We start from the raw sequence: 27,025 nt of genomic DNA on the forward strand, positions 1-27,025 counted from the left end.
GCTGATGTTTAATCCTAATGCCACCAGGGAGGCCCTGAATTTAGCTTGTTTTCATAATAAGAACAATGATAGCTATGATTGCTTTTTCTTTTTTAGGTTTCTTTTTATTTACTTATGCATACAAGAACTGGGGAGTAGGCCAGAGGGTGGGGCGGGGGGGGGGGGGGGGTTGAGAGGATTCACCAGAGTCAGAGTGGAGAGCAGAACAGGCAGACAGACTGAAATACACTGCTGAGGGGAGCAGCGGGCAAGACAGGAGAGGTCTGCTGAGCCAAGCAGGTTAGCTCCCTGGCTTCCCTAACCAGGATAAACCTCATGCTTGATAGCGCTGAGACTTTAACCTCTGCGCCACCAGGGAGGCCCCTATGACTGCTTTTTCAAAGCATACCCTTGGCCCCCATCCCATCACTCTTCATATAGAGAATAGCACTCATATTTCAAAAATAGTATAGCCCCAGTTTCTTTTTTTTTTTTTAATTTTTTTAAAGATTTATTTATTTATTTATTTGTTCATACAAGCACTAGGTACAGTCAGAAGCGCGGGAGGCTGAGAGAATTCACCAGAGTCAGAGCAGGATGCAGAATAGGCAGAAGGACCGAAGTACACTGCTGAGGGGAGCAGCGGGCGGCAGGAGAGGTCTGCGCGCCATGTGGGACCCTCCTCTGGTGGCCGGGGAGCAGCCGGGGATCGAACCGGCACTGCAGAGGCTGCGGGCAGCTTCGCAACCCAGCGCTCAACCGCTGCGCCACCGGGGAGGCCCTAGCCCCAGTTTCTTGATCTTTTATTTTTTAAAGATTTATTTATGCATCCAAGAACTGGGGTATAGGCCAGAGGTATAGAGGCGGGGGTGAGAGGATTCACCAGAGACAGAGTGGGAAGCAGAACAGGCGCATCTACTGAAATATACTGCTAAGGCGAGGGCGGGCATGACAGGACAGGTCTGCTTTACCATGTGGGTTACCTCCCTGGCAGGGGATCGAACTTGTGCTGTAGTGGCTGCCGATAGCTTCATAGTGCTGAGACTCAACCCCTTGTGCCACCAGGGAGGTTCTGCTGTTTTTGTATTTAATACCACTTTACTTTTTAAAAATTGATCTATAAATCATACCAAAACAAACTCTTAAGTGTACAATTCAGTTGTTTTTTAGTATAATCACAAAGTTGTATGACACCACCACTACTTAACGCCCAGAACATTTTCATTACCTAAAGAGAAAACCCACTGTCACTAGTAGTCACTTTTTGTTTACCCTCCTCCCAGCTCCTGACAAACATTAATTTACTTTCTGTCTCTATAAATTTGCCTATTCCATATACCGGATATTCCACACACAGCCGATTCTTGTTATTTGCAGTAGCATATGATATAGATACCACAAACACTGAATGATCAACCCCGAGCCATGAGTGACCCAGGAAAGCCAGCTATAGAACCACTCAGATGAGTCCAGTCAACCTACAGAATCAGAAATAATAAAGTGCTACTTTAAGCCACTAGGTTTTGAGGTGGTTTGTTCCACAGCAATTAGACAACAGAAACATGGGAACTTGGCATCAAATGCCAGAGACAACAGTTCTGATGTATGTGAAGATGAGATCAAGGTCAAGCAGGGCGGAATTTACAGAATGATTTTCTAGAAAGATACTCTATGTGTCTCAAATCACAAAGTAGTAATTCTGCCTATCATGGTACATATACACATAAAAAAAAAATCCAAGTTTATTTTATAAAAGAATGAAAAGCTTCTCAGGCTATCTTGACTATTGGGGAGAGAGGAGGATAGGGAGCAGCTACGACCTGAAAAAGCACAGGTTTTCTAGCTTTATATTCAGATCTGAAATCCGAAACCAGGAATAATATTGACACAGTCCCCTTATGTAGCCAGTGCCTGTAAGAAGTAGCAGTTTTAGGGCCTCCTTGGTGGAGCAGGTGTTAAAGTCTCAGAGCTATCAAGTTATCACTAGCCACTGTAGCATGAGTTTGATCCCCGCCAGGGAGCTAACCCATACATGGCGCAGTACTGTCTTGCTTGCTGCTCCCCTCAGCAGTGTATTTCAGTAGATCCACCTGTTCTGCTCCCCACTCTGTCTCTGGTGAATCCTCTCATCCCTTCCCCTCTCCCCTCAACCTCTGGCCTATATACCAGTTCTTATAAGCATAAACAAATCTAAAAAAAAAAAAAAGTAGCAGTTTTACTTGTATTACTCCAAGCAAGTCTCTACCACTGGTCCCTAATCCCTCAGTTCTCAGATAATGGAGAAGACCTAACTAACTCTTTGGGGCTCAGCAACCTGAGATGCAGGGCCTCAGACAGGTGGAGGCTCTAAGGACTGCCCATTCCCAGGCACGGTATTTAATACACATGATTTGACAAGGGCAATAGTAGTTGTGTTTGGGGTTGATGTTCCTGAACAAATGTAGCTACTGGCTTCCAACACAGAGCTAGGAATTACTTTATTAAGTTTTTATAAACATCAAGTGATATCACCAAGTGCCTAGCCCATTGGAGAGCTTTCTACTCTGACTCAATATTCAGTACCCACACTCCTTTCTATTACTAGTTGTGGAAGTCTGATGGATGCCTTTCATGGTGAGTATTTCAAATGAGTGAGACGCAACTTTCCTGAGAAAGGTTCTCAATCCTGTCCTCCAGGGATTCCCCTGAAAAATGACTATCTCACATTCACTGAAAAGCTACCTGCAGCCTCTCAAATTCCAGCACTACCCATTCTTTTCAATCGTAAAAAGACCTTAACAGAAAACCACCAAAAATATGAGAAAATTCTGGAATTAAGAAATAAAAATTAGACACGATCCAATTATTTCCTTGGAACAAACAGGAGACCAAGCACAATACTGAATCTAGTATCTTTCAAACAAACAAAACAGCATGTGTGTGTTCACTCAGAGATACCTAGACCACATGGAAACACAGCACACACCTGTTCCAGGCCCACTAAATCCAACTACATGCTTTCATCTAACTATGCCCCTCCCTGACACCACTCACTCTGAGTCACTGGCATTCTACTATCTGCCTGATGGCTTTGGCTCTTGCCCCTCCTTTTGTCTGGAAAGTCCCTTCCACCCTCCTTTCCTAAAATCTGGGTTGGCATGCTGTGTGAGGCTACTCTAAACAATGTTTTCTGACCACCTCTTGTCCCAGAATCCTTCAAGAAAAGTTCCATGTATGGTGCCCATGCCTTCACCATACAGACAGTAAATGCTAAGATGTTCTGTCTGCATATGTCCCCATTGGGCTGTGAGATCACAAGAAGGACCTCCTATACAGGTCAACATTTTAAGATGTGCCATGGCCATGAGAATTGGTGGGATTTTGGCAGTACTGCTGCAATACACTCAAGTTGGTAAGGTAAGGTTTCTCTGGCCTCACAGCAGCATCTCCAGAAGAGGAAAATACAAGGAGCATACTTCACCTTGGTCAGTTTTGGTTGCTGGCTTCCAGTTTTCAGCACTAATTACAGGCAGACAGACCTGCCCCTTTTCATCGATGTTCGGGTGATAGATCTTTGTTTTAAATGTGATCTTCGGTGGTTTGAATGGGTACTCTGCTGGAAAGTTGATTTCGATTCTGAAGGCTCCCTTATCATATGGAGGGTTGTCCTGGAGGGAAAGAAAAGAGATCAAAATGAACACACCATAGTTCATAAACCTGTTGAGATAGGAATATTCTAACAGTTTACTTGAAAAATTAATTTCAAGTGGTATGTCAACTGAAGCTTTGTCATCTTTAAAGCAACTCAACTATCAGTATTATTTCTACAATAAGATGTCTGCCAGAATGTGAAAAGATCTGAGATTAATATGCTGGTTTCTTTATCCTTTTATTCCTTAGACTATTCTTTTTTTTTTTTAAAGATTATTTATTTTTTTTTAAGATTTATTTTTTTATTTACTTATACAAGCACTGGGTACAGTCAGAAACGTGGGAGGGTGAGAGAATTCACCAGAGCCAGAGCAGGGAACAGAGCAGGCAGAAGGACCGAAGCACACTGCTGAGGGGAGCAGCGGGCGGCAGGAGAGGTCTGCGCGCCATGTGGGACCCTCCTCCGGTGGCCGGCGAGCAGCCGGGGATCAAACTGGCGCTGCGAGGCTGCGGGCAGCTTCACAACCCAGCGCTCAACCGCTGCGCCACCGGGGAGGCCCACCTTAGACTACTCTTTGAGTAGTTTCAGGTTTATAGCAAAACTGAGACGAAAGCAGAGTTCTTCTATGTTCTCCGCACACACTCACTATCTTACTGTCCACAGCTAGCACCAGAGTGATATATTTGTTACAATTAATGCACCTACACTGACAGATCATTTTCACCGAAAATCCATTATAAATATATACTAAGGTTCACTCTTGTTGTTATACAATTTATGGATTATGCACACATAATCCATACCATATACCATGATTGGAATGTAGCCTTTCAGATTGGCTTCTTTCCCTTAGTACTATGCAATTACATTCCTCCGTCCTTTCATGGCTTGGTATTTCATTTTTGTTTTAGCACTAAATAATATCCCATTGCTGGATATACCACAGTTGATTTTTTAAAATTTATTTTATTTTTAAAGATTTATTTATTTATACATACAAGATCTGGGGTACAGGCCAAAGTTTGGGGGGGGTAAGAGGATTCACCAGAGTGGGAAACAGAACAGGCAGAGCGACTGAAATACACTGCTGAGGAGAGCAACGGCAAGTCAGGAGAGGCCTGCTGTGCCATATGGGTCACCTCCCCGGACAGGGATCAAACTTATGCTGTAGTGGCTGCGGTGAGCATCATAGGTTGTGTCTTAACCCCTTATAACACCAGGAAGGCCCTATACCACAGTTTATCCATTCATCAACTGAAAGGTATCTTAGTTGCTTCTGAGTTTTGGCAATTGGGAATAAAGCGGCTATAAACATCTATGTTCTCAACACACAGAAGTTTTCAACTCATAAATACCAACAAGCACAACTGCTGGATTGTGGGGTAAAAAATTCTGTTTAGTTTTGTATGGCATTACCAATTGCCTTCCAAAGTAGCTGAATCACTTTACATTCCCATCAGCAATGAGATTTTCTCACTCGTATCCCTGGCAGCATTTGGTGGTGTTTTGAATTTACACCATTCTAATACGTGTGTATCTCACTGTTGTTTCAAATTTTCATTTCCTAGATGACATATGATTTTGAGCGTCTTTCCAGAGGTTTATTTCCCATCTATATAAGTAGATTGTTCTAATTTTTAAATTCAGATTCTTTGTTTTCTTTTTTTCTTCTTCTTTTTTAAAAGATTTATTTATTTATGCATATAAGAGCTGGGGTACAGGCCAGAGATGGGGAGGGGGGTGAGAGGATTCACCAGAGACAGAGTGGGGAACAGAAAAAGCAGATTGACTGAAACACACTGCCGAAGGGAGCAGCGGGCGAGTCAGGAGAGGTCTGCTGTGCCATGTAGGTTGCTCCCTGGCCGGCCGGGGATCAAACTCATGCTGCAGAGGCTGTGGACTGCTTCATAGTGCAGTGCTTAACCCCTTGCGCCACCAGGGAGGCCTATTCTTTGTTTTCTTTCTTTTTTTTTTTTTAAAGATTTATTTATTTATTTATTTATTTATTTATTTATTTATTTATTTATTTATTTATTTATTTATTTATTTATACAAGCACTGGGTACAGTCAGAAGCGTGGGAGGGTGAGAGAATTCACCAGAGCCAGAGCGGGGAGCAGAGCAGGCAGAAGGACTGAGGTACACTGCTGAGGGGAGCAGCGGGAGGCAGGAAGAGGTCTGCGCGCCATGTGGGACCCTCCTCTGGTGGCCAGGGAGCAGCCGGGGATCGAACGGGCGCTGCAGAGGCTGCGGGCAGCTTCGCAACCCAGAGCTCAACCGCTGCGCCACCGGGGAGGCCCCTATTCTTTGTTTTCTTAAGAATTCTTTGTATATATTGGATAATAGTCCTTTATCAGACATGTTTGCAATATCTCTTTTATTTAAAAATATGAAGAGTCCCACTAGCGGTAACAACCTAACCCAGACCAGCACAGGCCAACAGGGGCTTGAAGCCGAATCCTGGCCAGTTTGGTCTAACAAGGTAGCGCTAACACCCAGCTTGATGGCAAGACTCTGGGGGCTGACCTGGCCCATAGGTGGTTGCCAGGCAGGACCACTACCATGCTTCACACCCTTGTCCCTAGTACTACCCAAAAATCTAACCCTCAAGGACTAGGCTAGATGGTCCCAGGTGCCTCTAAGAGAGCCGCTTCCTCCCCAAGCCCCAGACTCTCTACCTCCACTTCCAGAGTAGAATAAGTCTTTCATCTACTGCCTTTTCCCAGTACTCTGGATCTCCTGGGATCCACCTAAAGTGTACTATCTATCATGGAATGCTCAGAAACCCTTGGCAACCCCCACACCACTGCCCTTCTTCTCAAGCCCAACCCTAACTGAGCATTCTATAACAAGCAGAGTTCCTCTGCTGGGGATACATACCAGGTCTCCACATCACCTATGTTTCACACCCCCTCAGGGGAGGGAAAGATGGTGCAGGGGCCTTCAAGGAAGGGTACGAGTAGGGAAGGCAAAGGAGTAGGAGAGGCTTGCACGCTGAGAGAACTAAAGACAGGGTCTGGGGAGGGATAGCATGAGACAGGACAGGAAGCAGAGTGGCTGAAGGACCACATGGAACCTGTCTGAGGAAACATGCTGTGTGGGGAGAAAGAAACTACACACATCTGGAAAAGGTAAGGATAAGACAGGACTTCTCTAATTCCTCCTGTAGGGAACACAATTCCTACAACACTACACAGAAGTTAAAGTGGCAGAAGACCCCTCCCAGGTTTTGTCCTATCTGCCCACCCTGCTCACTACCAGAGAGCTAGACTCGCTGTCACCCACGGGTTAATGGGGTAAGTGTAAGAATACTGCTTCTGGCTTTTAAGGGGAAGACCTAATTATTTTTCTAAGTGAAAATCAGTGTCATTTACACTGTTTGAGTCATGTAAAAAGAACTTTCCTGTATGACTCTTGGTTGCTGAGATCAGCTATATTTGTTTATTCTTCACCCAGGACTGCCCCAAAGCCTTTTGCAATGTGCCAGGCGTTGTGCAATGGGTGAGTCCCCACTAGTAGTTCTAACCTGGGGTTCCTAGCTGGGTGAACCTGGAAACATTATGAACATCTATAAAATGGGGGTAAGAGCAGTCTGCACCCAGTCTGTTCTGATAATATACTCCTGGCACATAGGCAAAAAAAAACTGGAAACATCAGCTCTGATGTCTGAGGGGACAGGAAAGGCTTAGCCACTCATTGTCCATGGAGACTTGTTCAAGCTCATCTTAACTTCTTTGAGCCTCTGTCTGTCCGAGGCCCTGTGGATGACCAAAGGCATGCTACAAGCATGTGCAAATCACTCACTGCCCATCTGTCCCTTTGATTTTTGGTGGAGGTGTATAAAAATTAAGCATAGGATATACCTTCTGGATAAAGATCTAAAGCTCCACATGTGAATTTCCACATCCTAGAGCTAAATTGTTCCTGGGGGAAGGCAGGTTGGAACCTACATGGGATCTTAATGAGAAAACATGATTAAGCACAAAAATAACCAGGAATTTGCCTCCAACTCAAGACCATTTCATGATCAAACTAGCCAGAGATTTCATCATTTCTGGACCTCCCTGATGGCGCAAGGGGCTAAGTACCGCACCATGAGGCAATCCGCAGCCTCTGCAGCATGAATTTGATCCCTGGCCAGGGAGCTACCCACATGGCAAGGCAGACCCCTCTTGTTTCACCCACTGCTCCCTTCAGCAGTGTATTTCAGTCAGTCTGCCTGTTCTGTTCCCCACTCTGTCTCTGGTGAATCCTCTCACCATTCCCCCCACATCTCTGGCCTGTACCCCAGCTCTTGTACGCATAAATAAATCTTTAAAAAAAAAAAGATTTCATCATTTCTGTCTTTATACATGGCCCTAATCAGTGTTTTCCTGCCTTTATTTGGATGCCTTGCATTCCCTTCAGCTAATATTGCTATGCCAAGGAATCTTCTGAGATGTAAAATTAATTTCTTCTGATAATTTTATGTGCTCTAAATTAGTTCAGGCTTTAAATTTTATCTCTTTCCTGAAGGTGCTGCAGGTGATTAGCCAAATATGTATTTCTTAAAACCCCAAGTCTAGGGCCTCCCCGGTGGCGCAGCGGTTGAGCGCTGGGTTGCGAAGCTGCCCGCGGCCTCTGTGGTGCCGGTTCGATCCCCAGCTGCTCCCCGGCCACCGAAGGAGGGTCCCACATGGCGCGCAGACCTCTCCTGCCTCCCGCTGCTCCCCTCAGCAGTGTACTTCGGTCCTTCTGCCTGCTCTGCTCCCCGCTCTGGCTCTGGTGAATTCTCTCACCCTCCCGCGCTTCTGACTGTACCCAGTGCTTGTATAAACAAAACAAACAAACAAACAAATAAATAAAACATGCCTCTATAAAAAAAAAAACCTAAAAAAAAAAACAAAAACCCCAAGTCTAAATTCCAAGTCACTATTCACTTTCCCTTTATGTAAGTGTTTTGTGGTCTCCTTGGTGGTACTGGGGTTAAAGCCTCAGTGCTATCAAGCTATTGCCAGCCACTGTGGCAAGAGTTTGATCCCCAGACAGGGAGCTACCCACATGGAGCAGTAGATCTTTCCCATTCCACCCGCAGCTCCCCTCAGCATTGTATATCAGTACATCTACCTGTTCAGCTCCCCACTCTGTATCTGATTAATCTTCTTACCTGCTGCACCTCTGGCCTACACCCTAGCTCTTGTATGCATAAATGAATAAAAAATAAATCTTAAAAAAAAAAAAAGTGTTTTAAGGGCCTCTCTGGAGGTGCAAGGGGTTAAACAATGCACTATGAAGCAATCCGCAGCCTCTGCAGCACGAGTTCTATCACCGGCCGGCCAGGGAGCAACCCACATGGCGCAGCAGACCTCTCCTGTCTCAGCAGCTGCTGCCCTCAGCAGTGTGTTTCAGTCAGTCTGCCTGTTCTGTTCCCCACTCTATCTCTGGTGAATCCTGTCACCTCCCCAGAACTCTGGCCTGTACCCCAGCTCTTGTATGCATAAATAAATCTTTTTCAAAAAAGTGTTTTAAGTATTATTTAACAACATGGTTAAGAAAAAAAGAGAAAATAACTTCTATACTACTTTTGTGTTAGATTCCACATTGTCCTCTATTTGCTTCTAATCAGTATACATATGCACAGATAAGAAGATGTAACCAATGTTTATTATGCTTATCTGTGTCAAGCACTTATTTTATGCTGTGTTTTCCTGTCTCATTTCCAATTCATTCCCCCCGACAGCAATCCTGAGAAGGTACTGACATTACGATCTTCAGAAAATTGACAAATGAGGTAGAGGTTGAGTGATGGGTCCAACACCCTTAAACTTGAACTTTTTCTCCTATAACACAACCCACTGTATATGCAAATATGCATTTGGACTCATCCAGGGGTGAGGGGAACTGATGCAAACGTGCTGGTGGTGCTCATGCTGCCTGCTATACTGTGAGTACTAACCTGTCCTTTGTTGTGGGTATAGTACAGGCTCCTTTCAAATTAGACAACAGCAGGACACTTGATGGCCCTGGGTCAATGGCTATCTATCACTAGGTATGACTAGGAAATTGAGGGGTGCAGGGGCCGCTGTTAGCTGATGTACTTTGTGTCAGAGGGACTAATCAGTGGAATGCCTTGTTAATAAGATTGGAGCCATAGGTGGAGGCTGGAAGTATATTGGTGGACTCACCCTCCCTAAAGCCCTAAATCCAGTGTTCTGTTTAACCCACCCTTTCCTCTTTTAATAAAAAGGTCAGGATCCTGCTCTTGAATAGCACCCTGCATCCCATAGCCTACTCCATGACTCCTGTTTTTTTCTTTATCAGTGAGGTGTTGCTGATGCAACACTTGGTCACTATCTGAGAAGTCTTGTGTCCTCTTGTGTCCAATAAGCTGTGGCTTGCTATGTTAGCTTGCGAGTAGTGTAAAAATCTCAGATCCAATGACTCCAATCTCCCAAGGCACAAAGCCATTTTGTGACAACTAAGACCAACAGGAAGCTTGTCTACCTTTGGCATCAAATTATTCATTTCTCCTATTTCTAATCCTTTGGTCAAATTTTACCTTTCCTGCCAAGGCAATGCTTCAAGAATCCCAAAACTCTCTTCCACTCCATGTCCTCCCTTTCTTAAGTGAAGACTCCAAGTCCTTTAACCACCCCACAGAAGGCAGAGTTTTGTGTCACCACTTCCTCTGTGATACAGTGAGGATACCACACAGCTCACTGACAGCCATCGAGAAGTTAGGCCAATCTGCCCAGCTCCCTGACTCAGCCTTCGGCAGTATGGCATTCTACCATGTATGACACTACACTACAAGCAGGACTCAAAAGTGACTTGATTCAAACGTACAGTCCTTTTTTCATTTCAAGTGTCAGATGAACTGAAGACTCTTATGCATCAGCTACCACTTCTGTTCAGCTTGACAGAGGCCACTCAGTAGGACCCTGTGCCCACAGCTAATCCTTTTCCATGCAGCAGTTAACAAAGTTCAATCTGCTACCAGGAGAATACCAAGTCCAGACCTACCGTGTTGGCTTTTGGTTCCCAGAGTTGGGTCATTATGTTCAAGGGGGACAAGGAAAGATGGCTAGTGTCTATGTTATCAAGTTTTCAGGGTTCACTCTAGAACTTTATCAAAATCTGAGACAAGGGCCTCCCTGGTGGTGCAAGGGGTTAAGTCGCAACCTATGAAGCTATCGGAAGCCACTGCAGCACGAGTTCGATCCCTGGCCAGGGAGCAACTCACATGGCATAGCAGACCTCTCCTGACTCGTCCACTGCTCCCCTCAGCAGTGTATTTCACTCAGTCTGCCTGTTCTGTTCCCCACTCTGTCTTTGGTGAATCCTCTCACCTCCTACACCTCTGGCCTGTACCCCAGTTCTTGTATGAATAAATAAATAAATCTTTAGGGAAAAAAATCTGCCTGTTCTATTCCCTACTCTGTCTCTGGTGAATCCTCTCCCCCGCCCCATACCTCTTGCCTGTACCCCAGTTCTTGTATGCATAAATAAATAAATCTATTTTTTTAAAAGATTTTTCATTTCTTTATACAAGAACCGGGGTGTAGGCCAGATGCACGGGAAGGTGAGAGGATTCACCAGAGATAGAGCAGGGAACAGAACAGGAAGACTGATGAAATACACTGCTGAAGGGAGCAGCAGGTGAGACAGGAGAGATCTGCTACACCATGTGGGATTCTTGCCGGCTGGCCGGGATTGAACCTGTGCTGCAGAGGCTGTGGACAGCTTCACAGTGTGGCGCTCAACTGCCTGCACCACCAGGGAGGCCCAATAAATAAATCTTCAAAAAAAAAAAAATCTGAGACAAGCTCATGGGACTACCGAACAGGCAGTATGGTCTTCTAAACTCTTTGTAAATTGTCAGGTACTTATTCTTCTGTTAGTCCACAATGCCTTGTGGGCAGACCACTCAATGATTAAGTGATCATGGATTCCATGAAGACAAACACCACTGCAGCTTTTGCTGACAAAGTCTGTGCCCCATCAACGTGGAGGTGCTGTCTCCTAAAGCCAACCCCAGCATATGCTAAGGTTTACAGCAAATTATTTTTATGTATAGCTCCATGTTAGAAAAACAGTAAAACTTCATTCAATGAATTGTATTTTTGTTTCAATGGAGGTTGAGGGAGCTTGGTTGGAGATATCTAAACTTTTCCCAGAAAGGAGAGAAGAGCTCAGGTTAATAGAGGAATCAAGTCGAGGTAAGAAAGAACAACCTGGGACCTCCCCAGTGGCGAAGGGGTTAAAGTCTCAGCGCTATCAATCTATTGCCAGCCACAGTGGTATAAGTTCTATCCCCAGCCAAGGAGCTAACCCACATGGCAGCAGAGACCTCGCCTGTCTCGCCCTCTCCTGTCTCGCCCTCTGCTCCCCTCACCAGTGTATTTCAGTAGACCAGCCTGTTCTATTCCCCACTCTGTCTCTGGTGAATCCTCTTACCTGCCGCACCTCTGGCCTACACCTCAGTTCTTGTATGCATATATAAATTAAAAAAAAAAAAAGTTTTCAAAAACCCAGTTTTCAGCATTACCAAAATGACATTCTGTATTAGCCAGAGAAATCCAAATTTGTGCAGACAATTTGGGATATGGGCAGGTACAGAAAACATAAAGCACCAGTCACCTCCCTGACAGAGAATGAGGGTCAGCATCCCAGCACACAGCACTCCTGCCACCTCTTACCCAGGTGAATGTGTGCACACAAACACACCCCAACCTGCTGGGGATTTGTGTGCACAGGACCGTAACTAGCTTCATTCACCTCATAGTTTGCTCCTGACACTGCCCTCACTACCCATGCACCCTGTCCTCCTAGATCTTTGTAATTGTTAAACTAATCCTACTGTCTGGTTGTACTGCTTTTACCACTCTCCCACAGCAAGTCAACAATCCCTTCTCATTTGTAAAGACACTGTAGTATGCCAAAGGTCCTGTTACATTAAAGACACCACATGGTTTTTTATTAAAAACAAAGAGGTATTCCCAAGTCATTACTGGCCAGTGCCCCGAGTAGCTGCAGAAAGTTGGGTGGCAAGGCTTTAGGCAAGAGCAAGGAGATGGAAGCAGCACTCACTGGATCACAAGATCAATCATGGTATTTTCAAAGAAGAAGTATGGGTTTATCTAAGACAGTGGGAAGTGCTATTCCAGGGGGGATTCCTTACAGCTTTCAGATTCCCTTTCTACATTAGTCCAGGAGATGCCTGAGAACAAAGACCCAAGGCAAGCTAGTAATACCTTTTAATACCTTCAACTTTGTGAAGGTATTAAAAGTATTACCTTTTAATACCTTCAACTCAGTGATCTTAAAAGTCACTGAACTATCAACAAACTATGAACCAGAGACACACTATGGGGGGTGGGGAAAGGAGGAACTGGGGTCAAAATAAGGGGGTTGCAATTGTATGGGGAATATAAAAATAAAATTTAAAAAAAAGGTAAAAAAAGGTCACTGAACTGTACACTTTAAATGGGTGAAATTCACGGTTTGTGAATCTCAATAAAACTACATAAAAAACAATCAAAGTTTAACTCAGAGGGGCCTCCCTGGTGGTGCAAGAGGTAAGTCAGAGCACTATGAAGCTATCTGCAGCCACTGTAGCAATGAGTGCAATCCGCGGCCAAGGAGGTGACCCACATGGTGCAGCAGACCTCTCCTGACTCGCCCGCTGCTCCCCTCAGCAGTGTATTTCAATCAGTCTACCTATTCTGTTCCCCTCTCTGTCTCTAGTGAATCCTCTCATCACCCCCTTCATACCTCTGGCCTATACCCCAGTTCTTGGATGCTTAAATAAATAAATCTAAAAAAAAAAAAAAGTTTAACTGAGGAACACTGGTTCTCAACTGAGGACAGTGTGATCCCACCTGGAGAAGTTTCGAAATCCCTGAGTTTGCCCTTAGGTTGTCTCATTGACAGGGTGGCTACTAGCATCTAGTGGACAAGAAACAGTGATGATTACAAACAAATAATCTATATGCATACACCAAAAGCAGTTTGTAGTGCAATTCTTCTAAGAAATACTGCTCTAGAATAGCTTTAAAAAAAAAAAAAAAAAGATACTGCTCTGTGAGAACAAATTCAATTCATAAACTGTAGGGTCTCTACTAAGTATAATACATAGTCCTAGGGACAGGCAGTGGTAAAGAATCAGATAAAGGTCTCTGCTCAAACCAGAACTCACTGAGACAGACATCCATACAAGTTATAATGAAAAAGTCACATCGTGAGGCGTACCCAAATAGAGAGGGCACAATGACGTTTGCAGGGTGGACCACAAAAGACCCTGACATACCATTTAGTTAACAATCAATCCCTTTATTTCTTTGCTAGCAAAACTGCAGTTTTGTTCACATATGTAATGCTACCTCATTGTGACCCAGGGGGAAATCCTGACAGGTCAAAATCTATAAATTGTCTAAACTACCCCCTCGCCCCCGTACCTCCGGCCTGCCTACATCCCACCTCTTGTATATATAAGTAAATAAAATAAATCTTTAAAAAAAAAGTACAAACTTGCCGTGACTACTGGAAAGTTAGAAAGTACACCTGAGTTTCACAGTCTACTCCCATTGTAGTAATTCCCATACCCTGGCCAGTCACAGACATGGATGGGGGATGGCCATGTGTCCTACTAGATAATGAGAGGTGAGGGGTCTGTGTTTGGGAGTGAGAGGGGTAGTTTCTGCATGGCTATCTTTGTTCTTAGTCACACCAAACTGCACATATAAAATTGCATCACACACACACACACACACCCTAAAGAAATACACATAAATAACAGTGGTGAGCTGTAACACTGTCAATTTCCTGGCTGTGACACAGTGATAGAGTTATGCAATGGATGAGGGGCATTATTGGAATCTGTATTATTTCTTATAACTGTATAAGAATCTATAATCATCTCAAAATAAAAAGGAGAGAGATGCTTTTGCTACTTTAGAAATACGGGGGCTATACAATTTCCTAACTGCAGCAGCTGATGACTGAGTATTAATCTGGACAGGATGAACTGAGCACAGCATGGTATATATACACAATAGAATATTACCCAGCAATCAAAAAAGATAAACTCATGCCATTCATAGCAACATGGATGGAGCTGTGGAAGGGATCATGTTCAGTGAAATAAGCCAGAAAGAAAAAGAGAAATGGGGGCCTCCCTGGTGGCGCAGGTGGTTGAGCGCTGCACTGTGAAGCTGTCTGCAGCCTCTACAGCGCAGGTTTGATCCTGGCTGGCCGGCCGGCCAGAATTCCACATGGTGCAGCAGACCTTTCCTGTTGCGCTCACTGCTCCCCTCAGCAGTGTATTTTAGTCAGTCTGCCTGTTCTGTTCCCCACTGTCTTTGGTGAATCTGCTCACCCTCCAATGCCTCTGACTGTACCCCAGTTCTTGTATAAATAAATGAATCTTTTAAAACAAAAGAAAAAGAAAAAGAAATATATCGGATGGTTTCACTTATAGGAGGAATACAGAGGATCCAAATAAGGGATCGGGGGGAGTAATTATAATAAAGTGAAAATCAAAATCAACAAGCAAGTATAAACCATAGACATTCTGCAGCAGGGGAGAAGGGAGTAGGATCAAAACAGGGGTGGGAAGTGCACAAGGGACTCTGGTGACACGGGTGAATTGGTGGTGGGAATTTCATGGGAACTATAACCGAGAGAAGAGAAAGCATACATACATTGTACAAAAATGAAGAATGATGTTAAAAAAAAAAGCACAGCAGAAGAGAAACAAGCAGAGCCTAGTCTATGTTCTCACTCACATCACTGGAGTGGTGGATCAAGCTGCCCAGAGTACCCATCCAACAGGACATTTAGTTAGGTGCAGTAACTTTCCTTTTTTGAACAGCCAGCAGAATTGGGGGTTTACTTACTTGCAGTCAAAAATGACCTCTCGGGCCTCCCCGGTGGCGCAGCAGTTGAGCGCTGGGCTGCGAAGCTGCCCGCAGCCTCTGTAGTGCCGGTTCCATCCCCGGCTGCTCCCCGACCACTGGAGGAGGGTCCCATATGGCGCACAGACCTCTCCTGCCGCCCACTGCTCCCCTCAGCAGTGTACCCCACTGCTCCCCTCAGCAGTGTACTTCGTTCCTTCTGCCTGCTCCGCTCCCCGCTCTGGCTCTGGTGAATTCTCTCACCCTCCCACACTTCTGACTGTACCCAGTGCTTGTATAAATAAATAAATAAATCTTTAAAAAAAAAAAAAAAAAAAAAGACCTCTCTTGGGCCTCCCTGGTGGTGCAAGGGGTTAAGCACCACACTATGAAGCTGTCCGCAGCCTCTGCAGCACAAGTTCGATCCCTGGCCAGCCAGGGAAGCAACGCACAGGGCGAGGCAGACCTCTCCTAACTCACCCACTGTTCCCCTCAGCAGTGTATTTCAGTATGTCTGCCTGTTCTGTTCCCCACTCTGTTTCTGGTGAGTCCTCTCACCCCCCACATCTCTGGCCTGCACCCCAGCTCTTGTATGCATAAAAAAATCTTTTTTTAAAAAATGACATCTCTTGGGCCTCCCCGGTAGCGCAGCAGGTTGAGCACTGCACTGTGAAGCTGTCCGCAGCCTCTGCACGCGGATTCGATTCCCGGCTGGCCAGGGAGAAACCTACATGGTGAGTAGACCTCTCCTGTGTCACCCGCTGCTCCCCTCAGCAGTGTCCTTGGTCCATCGGCCTGTTCTACTCCCCACTTTATTTCTGGTGAATTCTCTCATCCTCCCACGCCTCTGACTGTACCCCAGTTCTTGTATAAATAAAAAATTTTTTAAAAATCTAAAAAAAAAAAAAAACCATCTCTCTCTTAAAAATGGTGACTGACAGGAATACAGAATAGGGCATTATTCATTGAAACATGGGAACGGGGACTTTCAGAGGAGACTCAGGAAGAGAACAATGGTGGCCTGACTTAGAAGGGGTACGCATGCCTTCACAGGCAGGAAGAGATACAGTGGGACCCGAGAAAATTAAGAAACAGGTATTTAACTCAACAACTTGTTTTGAGTACCTTAGACCCGGCCTTAGACCCAACTCAGAGTTAACTAATGGAGGACAATGACCTACAGCCATGGGACAGGAGAACTAAGCTCAAAAGAGGCCAATATCTGAGCCTAGGTGGGAGAGACTTGATGAATCTGCCTTTGGGGTGTTGCAAAAAAACCTCTGAGATGAAAAGGACTACAGAGGCAAAAGTAGTCCCATTTTGTGAAATGGGAAGTTATCTGTATACCTAATGCCCATGCCAAAAAATATTCTGAAGGGCTTCACTAGAATATGGTGTATATGGGTATTGAAAGGGGTGCGGTGAGCCCCAGGAGCCAGCAGGGAGGCCAGAGAGACAATATAATGTTAGAGAGTCTATTTCCTTTCCTAACAGGTTGGTGGGCTAAACACCAAAGCAGTATCAGGCTTCTCCAGAGAAGAATAATTTCATTTTAAAAACAATTATTTGAGTCAGCTTTTGATATACAAGACCTCAGTGATACAGAGATGACTCACACTCTGCTTCTGAGGTCCAAAGGCAAAGCAATCTCAGGCAGTCTGACTACAGCATTAAATACATTAGCTGATGTCAACATTTGCTCTGTGCCAGGCTCAGGAACACTGTTGACTTATTTATTCCTTCTGACCACTGTGAGAGGCAGGCACTTATTAGTTCCATTTTACAAATGAGGAACTTAGGTAGAGACAGTTAAAAGGAAGACTTACTATCACTGCAATGTTTTCACCTGTGCATGTATTATCTTCTCAATAAAAGGTAAAGCCAGCAGGAGCACCATGAGTTCAGGATGACAATGGCATGGCAGAGGAGAAGCCAAGGCATAAAAGGACAATCAAGCTGGGACAAATTCTAGCCTTAAAGAACTAACAGTCAACTCATGAAGTTAGAAAACTTCAGGGCCTTCCTGGTGGTGCAAAGAGCTAAGATGCAACCTATGAAGCTAACCGCAGCCACTGCAGCATGAGTTCAATCCCCGGCTAGGGAGCAACCCATGTGGCGCAGCAGACCTCTCCTGGCTCACTCGCTGCTCTCCTCAGCAGTGTATTTCAGTCAATCTGTCCATTCTATTCCCCTCTATCTCTGGTGAAACATCTCACCACTCACACCTCTGGCCTATACCCCTGTTCTTGTATGAATAAATAAGTAAACAAATCTTTAAAAAAGAAAAGTTCTAAAATAATAGCAATTTCAATATCCCAGTTTCAACAACAGAATGAGGCAGAAGAGCAATAATGAAATAGAGTATTTGAGGGACCAGATCTGGACCTAACAAATACATCCAGGGTACCCCATCCAACAACAGCTTTTCAAGTGTACACGGAACATAATTTAGCACAGGCCACAACATAAGTCTTTAAATAAATTTTTAAGGTTGAAATCACACAAGATCATTTTTTCTGATCACTGTGGAAATTCAACCAGAAATCATAACTACTGGGAAAATCACAAATATATGAAAATTAAATATACTCTTAGAAAATGTATTTCATTTTAACAATGAGAAAGAAAAATCAAGCACAAAGACCAGTAACTTGCCTAAAATCAGAAAGCTAATAAGCAGGGGAAGGAAGCTGTTGGGGGAATGAGCATAGGTGGGTTGTAGTGGGGGGAAATTCTTTCTAGAGGAAAAAGAAGTACAAAACAAAGATTCACATTCCAACAATCCAGTGCACAGATCTTAATCAAGATCCTAAAAGTCATAATGATTTGGGTAACTTGGGATTGTATTTTGAGCATCAAATGTGTCAACATAATTCAGTAGACTGTCAGTGAAATATTATCTTTAATAAACAATATCTTTTATTATTATTATTTACATTTTGAAAGGACAGGCTAATTAGGAAAAGGACAAAGAAAAAGAGAGATACCTGCATAGTCACAGGTGGGCAAGAGAGCTGCCCATTTATTATTATTTAATATTTCAAATATATAACAGATTTGTTATTACCTTACAAAGTGTACTGATTAATTTGATAAAATATTTTCACAACATGTTTTCATTCCATTAAAAAAAAATGGGTTAAAGAAGAAACCATAAGGGAAATCAGAAAACATCTTGAGATAAATGAAAATTAAAGTACAACAAATCAAAACTTAAGGGATGCAGAAATGTTGCGCTCAGAAGAAAATGTTTAGCTCTAAACACCTACAAGAAAAAAGAAAGATTTCAAACCAATAACTTAATGGAAACCCTAAGCAATGAGAAAAAAAACTAAGCCCAAAGCTAGGACAAAGTAAATAAGAGCAATTACAGAATACAAATGAAAAATAGTATAGAAAAACAACAACACACATATATACATATGTATATACAGATATGTATATATAATTGAAACCAAAAGTTTGTTCTTTGAAAAGATCAACAAAATTGACAAACCTTTGGCTGGAATGGCTAAGGAAAAAAGAGAGGAGACTCATATTACTAACATTAGAAATGAAAGTGGGGGACATTACTACCAATTTTACATAAGTGAAATAGGATTATAAGAGAGTACTATGAATAGCTGTACAGCAACAGATTAAATAACCTGGATGAAATAGACAAATTCCAAAAAATTCCTACCAAAACTGAATCAAAAAGAAAAAGAACTATAATAAGAGAATCAGTAATCAAAAACCCTACAACAAAAGGGAAATCTTGAATCAGATGGTTTTACTGGTAAATTGCATCAAATGTTTAAAAGATTAACACCAATCCTCTTGCAAAAAACTGAAACTTTTTTGGAAGCCAGAGCAAAAACACAAGAGAAGGAAACTGCAGTCCAAAATTCCTTATGAATTTTGATGCTAAAATCCTCAACAGAACCTCCCTGGTGGTGGAAGGAGTTAAATCTCAGAACTATTAAACTATCAGCAGCCACTGTAGCATGATCCCCGGCCAGGAAGCTGACCCACAAGGCGCAGCAGATCTCTCCAGTCTTGCCCACTGCTTCCCTCAGCAATGCAGTCAGTAGATCTGCCTATTCTGCTCCCCACTCTGTCTCTGATAAATCCTCTCGCCCCCCACACTCCTGACCTACATCCCAGTTCTTATATGCATAAAAAAAAAATCTTTTTAAAAAAGGATTATTCACCATGACATAGGGGATTTATATACCAAGAATGCCAGGATGGTTCAACATGCAAAAAGTCAACCAATGTAGTATATATATATCACATGAGTGGGGGCAAAAATGATGCAGGAAAGCATTTAACAAAAATCCAACACACTTTCATGATAAAAAATACTCAAAATAACTAGGAATAAAAAGCAATATCCTGAATTTGAAAAAAGCCATGTAAGAAAAACATACAGGCAACATCACACTCACTGTTAAAAGTCTGAAAGCTTTCCCCTAAAATCAGAATCAGAGAAGGATGTTTCTATTCAATGTAATTCTAATCAAGGCGATTAGGCAAGAAGTAAAAGACATTCACTGTCTCCAAAGGAAATAAACCAATGACCAATAAGCACATGAAAAGATGGTCAACATCCTTAGTCATAAGGAAAGGCAAATCAAACTCACAATGAAACACCACCTCACGCTACTACAATAGAATGGCTAGAACTACTACAATAGAATGGCTAGAACAAACAAGAAACAAAAACCAGGAGCGGTAACAAGTGTTTGTGAGGATGTGGAAAACCTGGAACCCTTGTACACTGCTGGTGAGAATGTAAGGTGGTGCAGCCACTGTGAAAATCAGCTTGTTAGTGGACATGTGGCCAAGCAATTCTATTCCTATGTATATCCTCCAAAGAATTGAAAACAGGGACTCAAACTGATAGTGTATATCAATGTTAACAGCAACAGGCCTCCCCGGTGGCGCAGCGGTTGAGCGCTGGGTTGCGAAGCTGCCCGCAGCCTCTGCAGCGCCGGTTCGATCCCTGGCTGCTCCCCGGCCACCGGAGGAGGGTCCCACATGGCGGCAGACCTCTCCTGCCGCCCGCTGCTCCCCTTAGCAGTGTGCTTCAGTTCTTCTGCCTGCTCTGCTCCCCGCTCTGGCTCTGGAGAATTCTCTCACCCTCCCGCACTTCTGACTGTACCCAGTGCTTGTATAATTAAATAAATGAATAAAAAAATGAATGAATGAATAAATAAATCTTAAAAAAAAAAAATGTTAACAGCAACAATTATTCACCATAGTCAAAGGTAGAAATAACCCTAGGTTCATCAATAGATGAATAAACAAAATGTGGTATGGATATGTATAAATTTATACATATATATGACTATTCATCCATAAAATGGAATGAACTACTAACCTTGAAAATAATTAGGCTAAGTCAATAAGTCAGATAACAAAAGGACAAATATTTTACCATTTACTTATATGTAGTATCTACAATAGTCAAACTCATAGAGACAGAATAGATTAGGGGTTACCAGAGGTAGGGGGCCAGGACAGTGGGGAGTTATAATTTAGTTGGATGAAGAGTTTCTGTTTTGACTGATAAAAACATTTGGAAATAGGGGCCTCCCTGGTGGTGCAGGGGGTTAAGCATTGCACTATGAAGCAGTCTGCAGCCTCTGCAGCACAAGTTCAAACCCTGGCCAGCCAGGGAGCTGCCCATATGGCGCAGCAGACCTCTCCTGTCTTCGCCCGCTGTGTATTTCAGTCAGTCTGCCTGTTCTGTTCCCCACTCTGTCTCTGGTGAATGCTCTCACCCCCCTGCATCTCTGGCCTGTATCCCAGCTCATTTATGCATAAATAAATAAATCTTTAAAAAAAAATTGGAAATAATGATGAAAATTGCATAACACTTTGAATATAATTAATGTCCATGAATTATCACTTAAAATGGCAAATTTTGTAATATATACTTTTCTAAAATACAAATGAAGCAAAAAGTCTTTTTAGGGCCTCCTTGGTGGCGCAAGAGGTTAAAATGCAACCTATGAAGCTATCCACAGCCACTGCAGCATGAGTTTCATCCCCAGCCAGCGAGCTACCCGCATGGTGCAGCAGACCTCTCCTGACTCGCTGCTCCCCTCAACAGTGTATTTCAGTTAATCCACCTGTTCTGCTCCCCACGGTCTCTGGTAAATCCTCTCACCCCGCCCCACCCAAACCTCCAACTGTACCCCAGTTCTTGTATGCAAAAATAAATCTTCACCCCCAAAAAAGGTCTTTTTAATTAAAAAGAGATCAAATTAAGGAAATTTTTTCAAAGATTTATTTAATTATGTATACAAGAATCAGGGTACAGGCCAGAGGTATGGGGGGGAGAGGATTCACCAGAGACAAAGCAGGGAACACAACAGGCAGATTGACTGAAATACACTGCTGAGGGGAGCAGCGGGCGAGTCAGGAGAGGTCTGCTGTGACATGTAGGTAGCTAGCTCCCTTGCTGGGGATCGAACTTGTGCTGCAGTGGCTGCAGACAGCTTCACAGGTTGCATCTTAACCCCTTGCACCACCAGGGAGGCCCCAAATTAGAAAATTTTGAATAAATGAAATTTAAAAAGAAAATAGTAAGCCGAAATATATTTCCCCAAAGGATTAACATAGCTCAATATTCGATTCCTATAATCCAATAACAAAAACCTAAAACCCTAACAAGTAACAGATTATGAAATAGAAAATAAGTAAATGAAAAATAAAAATCTTTAAAGTAACATGACAGAAAATGCAAATTACTGTGGCCTTAATGTGTACTCCTCACTCTCCCAAATCATGTTGAAAACTTAATGCCTAGGGAGTTGGTATTAAGAGAATATTAGGATGGTAATAGGAGAGTGCTATTAACAGTTATATGAAGAAATGGATAAATGGACCTTAGGGAGGTTATTAGATCATTAGAGCAGAGCCCTTGTGAAAGGAATAGTGGCTATAAAAGAGGGCCCAGAAAGCTAGACCTCTCAGCTAGCTGGATACAAAGCATCTGTGACCCAGAAGAGGGCCCTCATCCTAAGAGCATCCTGACCTCAACTCCCCCAGAACCATTAAAAATAACTTTCTGTTGTTTATAAATTTACCACTAATACAGCAGCACACAATGGACTAAGACACAAAACAAATTGGGAACGTTTGCACCAAATTGGCAACAATTACCTGTCTGTATGTTTGTTTTCATGGGTTCTTTATTACCTACTGCCAAATAGCTTTCCATGGATGTGCTACAAAAGCCTTTTTTTTTCCCCAAAGATTTATTGATTTTTTAAAAGATTTATTTATTTATACAAGAACCAGGGTACAGGCCATATGCGCGGGAGGGTGAAAGGATTCACCAGAGACAGAGCAGGAAACAGAACAGGCAGAGTGATGAAATACACTACTGAGGGGAGCAGCGGGCGAGTCAGTAGAGGTCTGCCTCACCATATGGGATTCTCGCTGGCCGGCTGGGACTGAACTGGAGCTGCAGAGGCTGCGGACAGCTTCACAGTGTGGCGCTCTATCACCTGTGCCACCAGGGAAGCCCTGCTACAAAAGCTTAATGACAAGAATGAGGTTGCACACTTCACATAAGTGCACTTATTGAACTTTTATAACAGCCAAAGAGGTGTGTTACTTTTAGTTAAGGATACTGGGACAACCTGCATAACTTGCCAAAGATCACCCAACCAGCAGGGGAGGCAGAGAGGGCTGAGTGGGACCCCACAATCTGGGCACTGAAGTACCTGCCACTCAAAACCCACTTTAAAAATGCTGAGGAACTTCCATGACTCTATGGAACATGTACAGGCAACTGTGCAAACACTGTGCACAGGAGTGTAAATTGGCACAATCTTCTGGAAAATAATTTGGATATAGGTGTTCCCTTCTTTATGTATAAGACTCTAATTAAATAGAAGACACAGATTACTAAATCTTAGAATCTAAAATAAATGATCACACTAAGATTTTCTCAAAGATGTTCACAGATGAACTGTTTTTAAAATAGAAAAACAATAATCGGGCCTCCCCTGGTGGCGCAGCGGTTGAGCGCTGGGCTGCGAAGCTGCCCGGAGCCTCTGCAGCATCGGTTCAATCCCTGGCCGCCAGAGAGGGTCCCACATGGCGTGACAGACCTCTCCAGCCGCCCACTGCTCCCCTCAGCAGTGTATTCCGTCACTCTGCCGGCTCTGCTCCCCGCTCTGGTGAATTCTCTCACCCTCCTGCACTTCTGACTGTACCCAGTGCTTGTATAAATAAATAAAAAGAAAAACAATAATCTAAAAGGCCTAAATTAAAAGAATGATTAAATAAATTATATAAACATTATGGTATCTTATGTAATTATTAAAATTTATTTCCTGAGGGGCCTCCCTGGTGGCACAAGGGGTTAAGCTGCAGCACTATGAAGCTATCTGCAGCCACTGTAGCACGAGTTTGATCCCCGGCTAGGGAGCTACCCACATGAGATGCAGCAGACCTCTCCTGCCTCACCCGCTGCTCCCCTCAGTAGTGTATTTCAGTCAGTCTGCCTGTTCTGTTACCCACTCTGTCTCTGGTGAATCCTCTCACCCCCAGCACATCTGGTCTGTACCCCAATTCTTGTATGCATAAATAAATCTTCAAAAAAAATTTATTTCCTTAAGTTTCAAGGTGATTACTAAATAACTGTGAAATTATCAAATTGTCTACTAAAAATTGCATCTACCAAAGTTGAGAGAAATATGCCAATGATTACAGGCCTTCAGGAATGCTTACACCATGCCCCTAGTTCCTGAAGGGAAGGTATCCCAAAACTTACTGAATTTTTTCGTCATGGAATTATGGGTGAAACTTTCTTCGTTACACTTCATATCTGAATTTTAAATAAAAAATTTTATATAGAAACAAGTGTTTAAAGGGAATAAAGCTGAATTTCCATGGTAACAACGAAGTTTCTCTAGGAAACGCCTCTCTAGTCTTACCTCCCACCTTCTTCCCTGGGAGTCTGGGCCTGTCCCTTTCTGAACTAGTTAGGGCATTTTTACTAAGCTGCTCCCTGAGAACAAGAACCCTGTTGTAATGGCACTTTTCTAGACCACCATACCTTTATCACCCTGGTTCTGCTTTCACCCCAGTTAGATGCACACCAGGTGAGTTTGGGTAAAGATTTCCCATGCTGACCCAGCTCCTATGGAAAGCAAAGTTTTCCCTTGGATATTTCCCAAAGCCTCAGCCCAACATACTGGGATTCTACCAGTCAGTCTCTACCGTAGACTCAGTGAGAGACCACAGTCCATTTCAGTCTCCCCCCCAGATGAAACCAGAGATGCCTTAGTGTATGCTTGGGGAAGAGTCAACTTGACAGGTGTTGGAATGGTGTACAATGTCTCATGATGCGAGTTCACAAGGATACACTGCCCAAGCCTGACCAGCTGTCCCCAGCCAGGGAACACCACCCACACCTGGCCCAAGTCCTACCAGCTCCAAGCCTTGAGAAATCTAAAGAACTCATCTCCAAAACCAGATTTAAAAATTTTGAGTGTGTACTGACACATCACTAAGTTTTATCCAAATGAATATGAAAATACACTACAAATCCATTATTTGTTGTTCAAATTTCCATGGACTTTTAAAAAAGGCATGACCCCATAACCCATCAAAAAGCTTGTAAAGAAAGCATACTCCATGTTCCACTTTAACAAAGTAGCCAATATACCTATAAGAGATTTTATACAACATATAAGGGTCAAGCACAGGAAAGGATCTGAGGCTCAAAAGGGAAGTGGGGATGAAAAGAGGTGAGTAGATGCAGAAGAATTGGAAGGAAGGGGAACACTCCTACGGGATGTACCGGTGTATGCCAGGAAGTGGAAAACACAAAATATCCAAGTGAAGCTGACGTGGGGCTCCAGGAAGAAGGTACGAATGGAGGCAGAGATGAGACTCCTTCATGTACAGCAGTAACCTAGTAATCTATGATATTGGAAGAAGCAGGGTCCCCAAGAAACAAAAGAGAATAAGAGAAAGGCAAGAGACTAGCAAGATCCATGCCCAAGAGTTAAGAGGAAGCAACAAGAAGACAGAAGTGAGTGGCACAGTGGTTACAGAACTGGAGGTTGGGACGAAGGCTCCAAAGGTTTGGGAAGTAAAGAATTTCCAGGGTTGCCAAGTCAGAGGTGTGAGGACTAAGGGAAATCCGTGTGCTTGGTGTGAAAAGGTTTCAGGAGAGCAGGAGAAACTGGGACTGCAAATTGCTGTTAAGGACAGGACCGGTCTCTAAAGAGTGAGGAGATGAAAAGATGAAGAAATAGCAGACACTAAATAAAGAGGGCAGTGAGGCCATAGAAAACCATTGTTAGGAGGAGACCTGAGCCCAAGTGAAAGCAGAAGTCTGTGAAACAAGTGGAGAAGTCACATGCAGGGGCATTGGAGGTGGGGTGGGGGGAGGGGAAGCCAGGCACTGGAGGCAGAAAACCCAGAAAAAGATAACTAGGTTCGGGGAACAGGTGGGTCATTAGGCAAGGTTTGAGATGAATGGGAGACACATACTGGAAGGTTCCAGGAACAAAACCTGGAACCCAGGTGTTCTGAAGGTTATATACACAGATGCAAAACCAGGTGGGAAAGCAAGAAGAAGATTTAGATAGGGGCACTAGCCATCTCCCAAGAGAGAGCAGAGAAGGTGGCCCCTGCCTGGACAAATGAGGCCAGGCAGAGAAGCCAGGGAGTCAGGGGGAAGAATAGGAGCACAGACATACATTTCTTCCCCAGGTTGATAACCAGAGACCTGAAATGCTTGGGCCCCCCAGAATGTTACAAAACCAGTACAAAGACAGGATTCTAAGGCTATGGTCCCTACCTTATTACCCTAGAGTGGCAGCCAATCTCTGTGCATCTGCTGGCTGCCTATACTAAGAAGCTACGTGGGAACAGAGATAAGCCCAATAGCACACACATCACCTTAAAGAATAATCTGATAAGAAGTGGAAGCGTTCAATACTCACAGGAACAATAAGCCCTTGCCAAGTCAATAAATTAGCTTCATCAACCTGGATGTTACGGAAGTTTTTCATTCCACATTTGCGGATTTCTTCAAGCTCCTGTTGATTAACAAAGCATAAAGGGGTGTCAAATAGGAGAAAGCACCACATATTAAGATCCCTCCTGACTCCCTCAAATTAAATCGAGTGACGACACCACTGGTGACAAAATTTGACAAAATTTCAGAGTGTGCTAGACCACTTGTGGTCTGGCTAAGGAGCCTGGAGTCACAGTGGTCCCCTTTACCCATGCCCCAGATCAAGACAAGCCCCCACCTTAGTGAACTCACAGAACTCAGTGGGATAAATAACTGTGCTTCTGTGGACACACCACCTCCTCTTCAGGCTGGTTAACACACCTCTGTTTAAATACCCTTGGTTCCAACACAGGACAGCCACGCATCAAGGAGGGCAAGAAAAGTGCAACAGACCTGACTTCTTTCAACTGAAATTATCAAGCGCTGACTTATGTGTTTGGGTACTGAGGATGTAACGAGGAATGAAACTGGGGAGACAAAGCAAACATATACCCAAAGTTTTCTATTA

The 27,025-nt window shown here is 43.6% G+C and overlaps 1 protein-coding gene across 2 annotated transcripts in view; it reads right to left on the bottom strand.

Moving 5' to 3' along the window:
- UBE2L3 (ubiquitin conjugating enzyme E2 L3) overlaps positions 1–26,533 on the bottom strand; it is a gene marked incomplete at its 3' end in the record, with an annotated part of 28,804 nt that extends 2,271 nt beyond the window's left edge. For both annotated transcript variants that reach the window (XM_084244764.1, XM_084244765.1), the window contains exons 1-2: positions 26,444–26,533; positions 3,440–3,626 (exon numbers count right to left, since the gene is read on the bottom strand). In XM_084244764.1, the coding sequence (XP_084100890.1) occupies positions 3,440–3,626; positions 26,444–26,512 (256 nt within the window). In that variant the 5' untranslated portion in view covers positions 26,513–26,533. The remainder of the gene's footprint in view (positions 1–3,439; positions 3,627–26,443) is intronic.
- Between the last annotated feature and the right edge of the window lie 492 nt (positions 26,534–27,025).

Source organism: Talpa europaea (genome assembly GCF_964194135.1).
Source record: "Talpa europaea genome assembly, chromosome: 10".
NCBI lineage: Eukaryota > Metazoa > Chordata > Mammalia > Eulipotyphla > Talpidae > Talpa > Talpa europaea.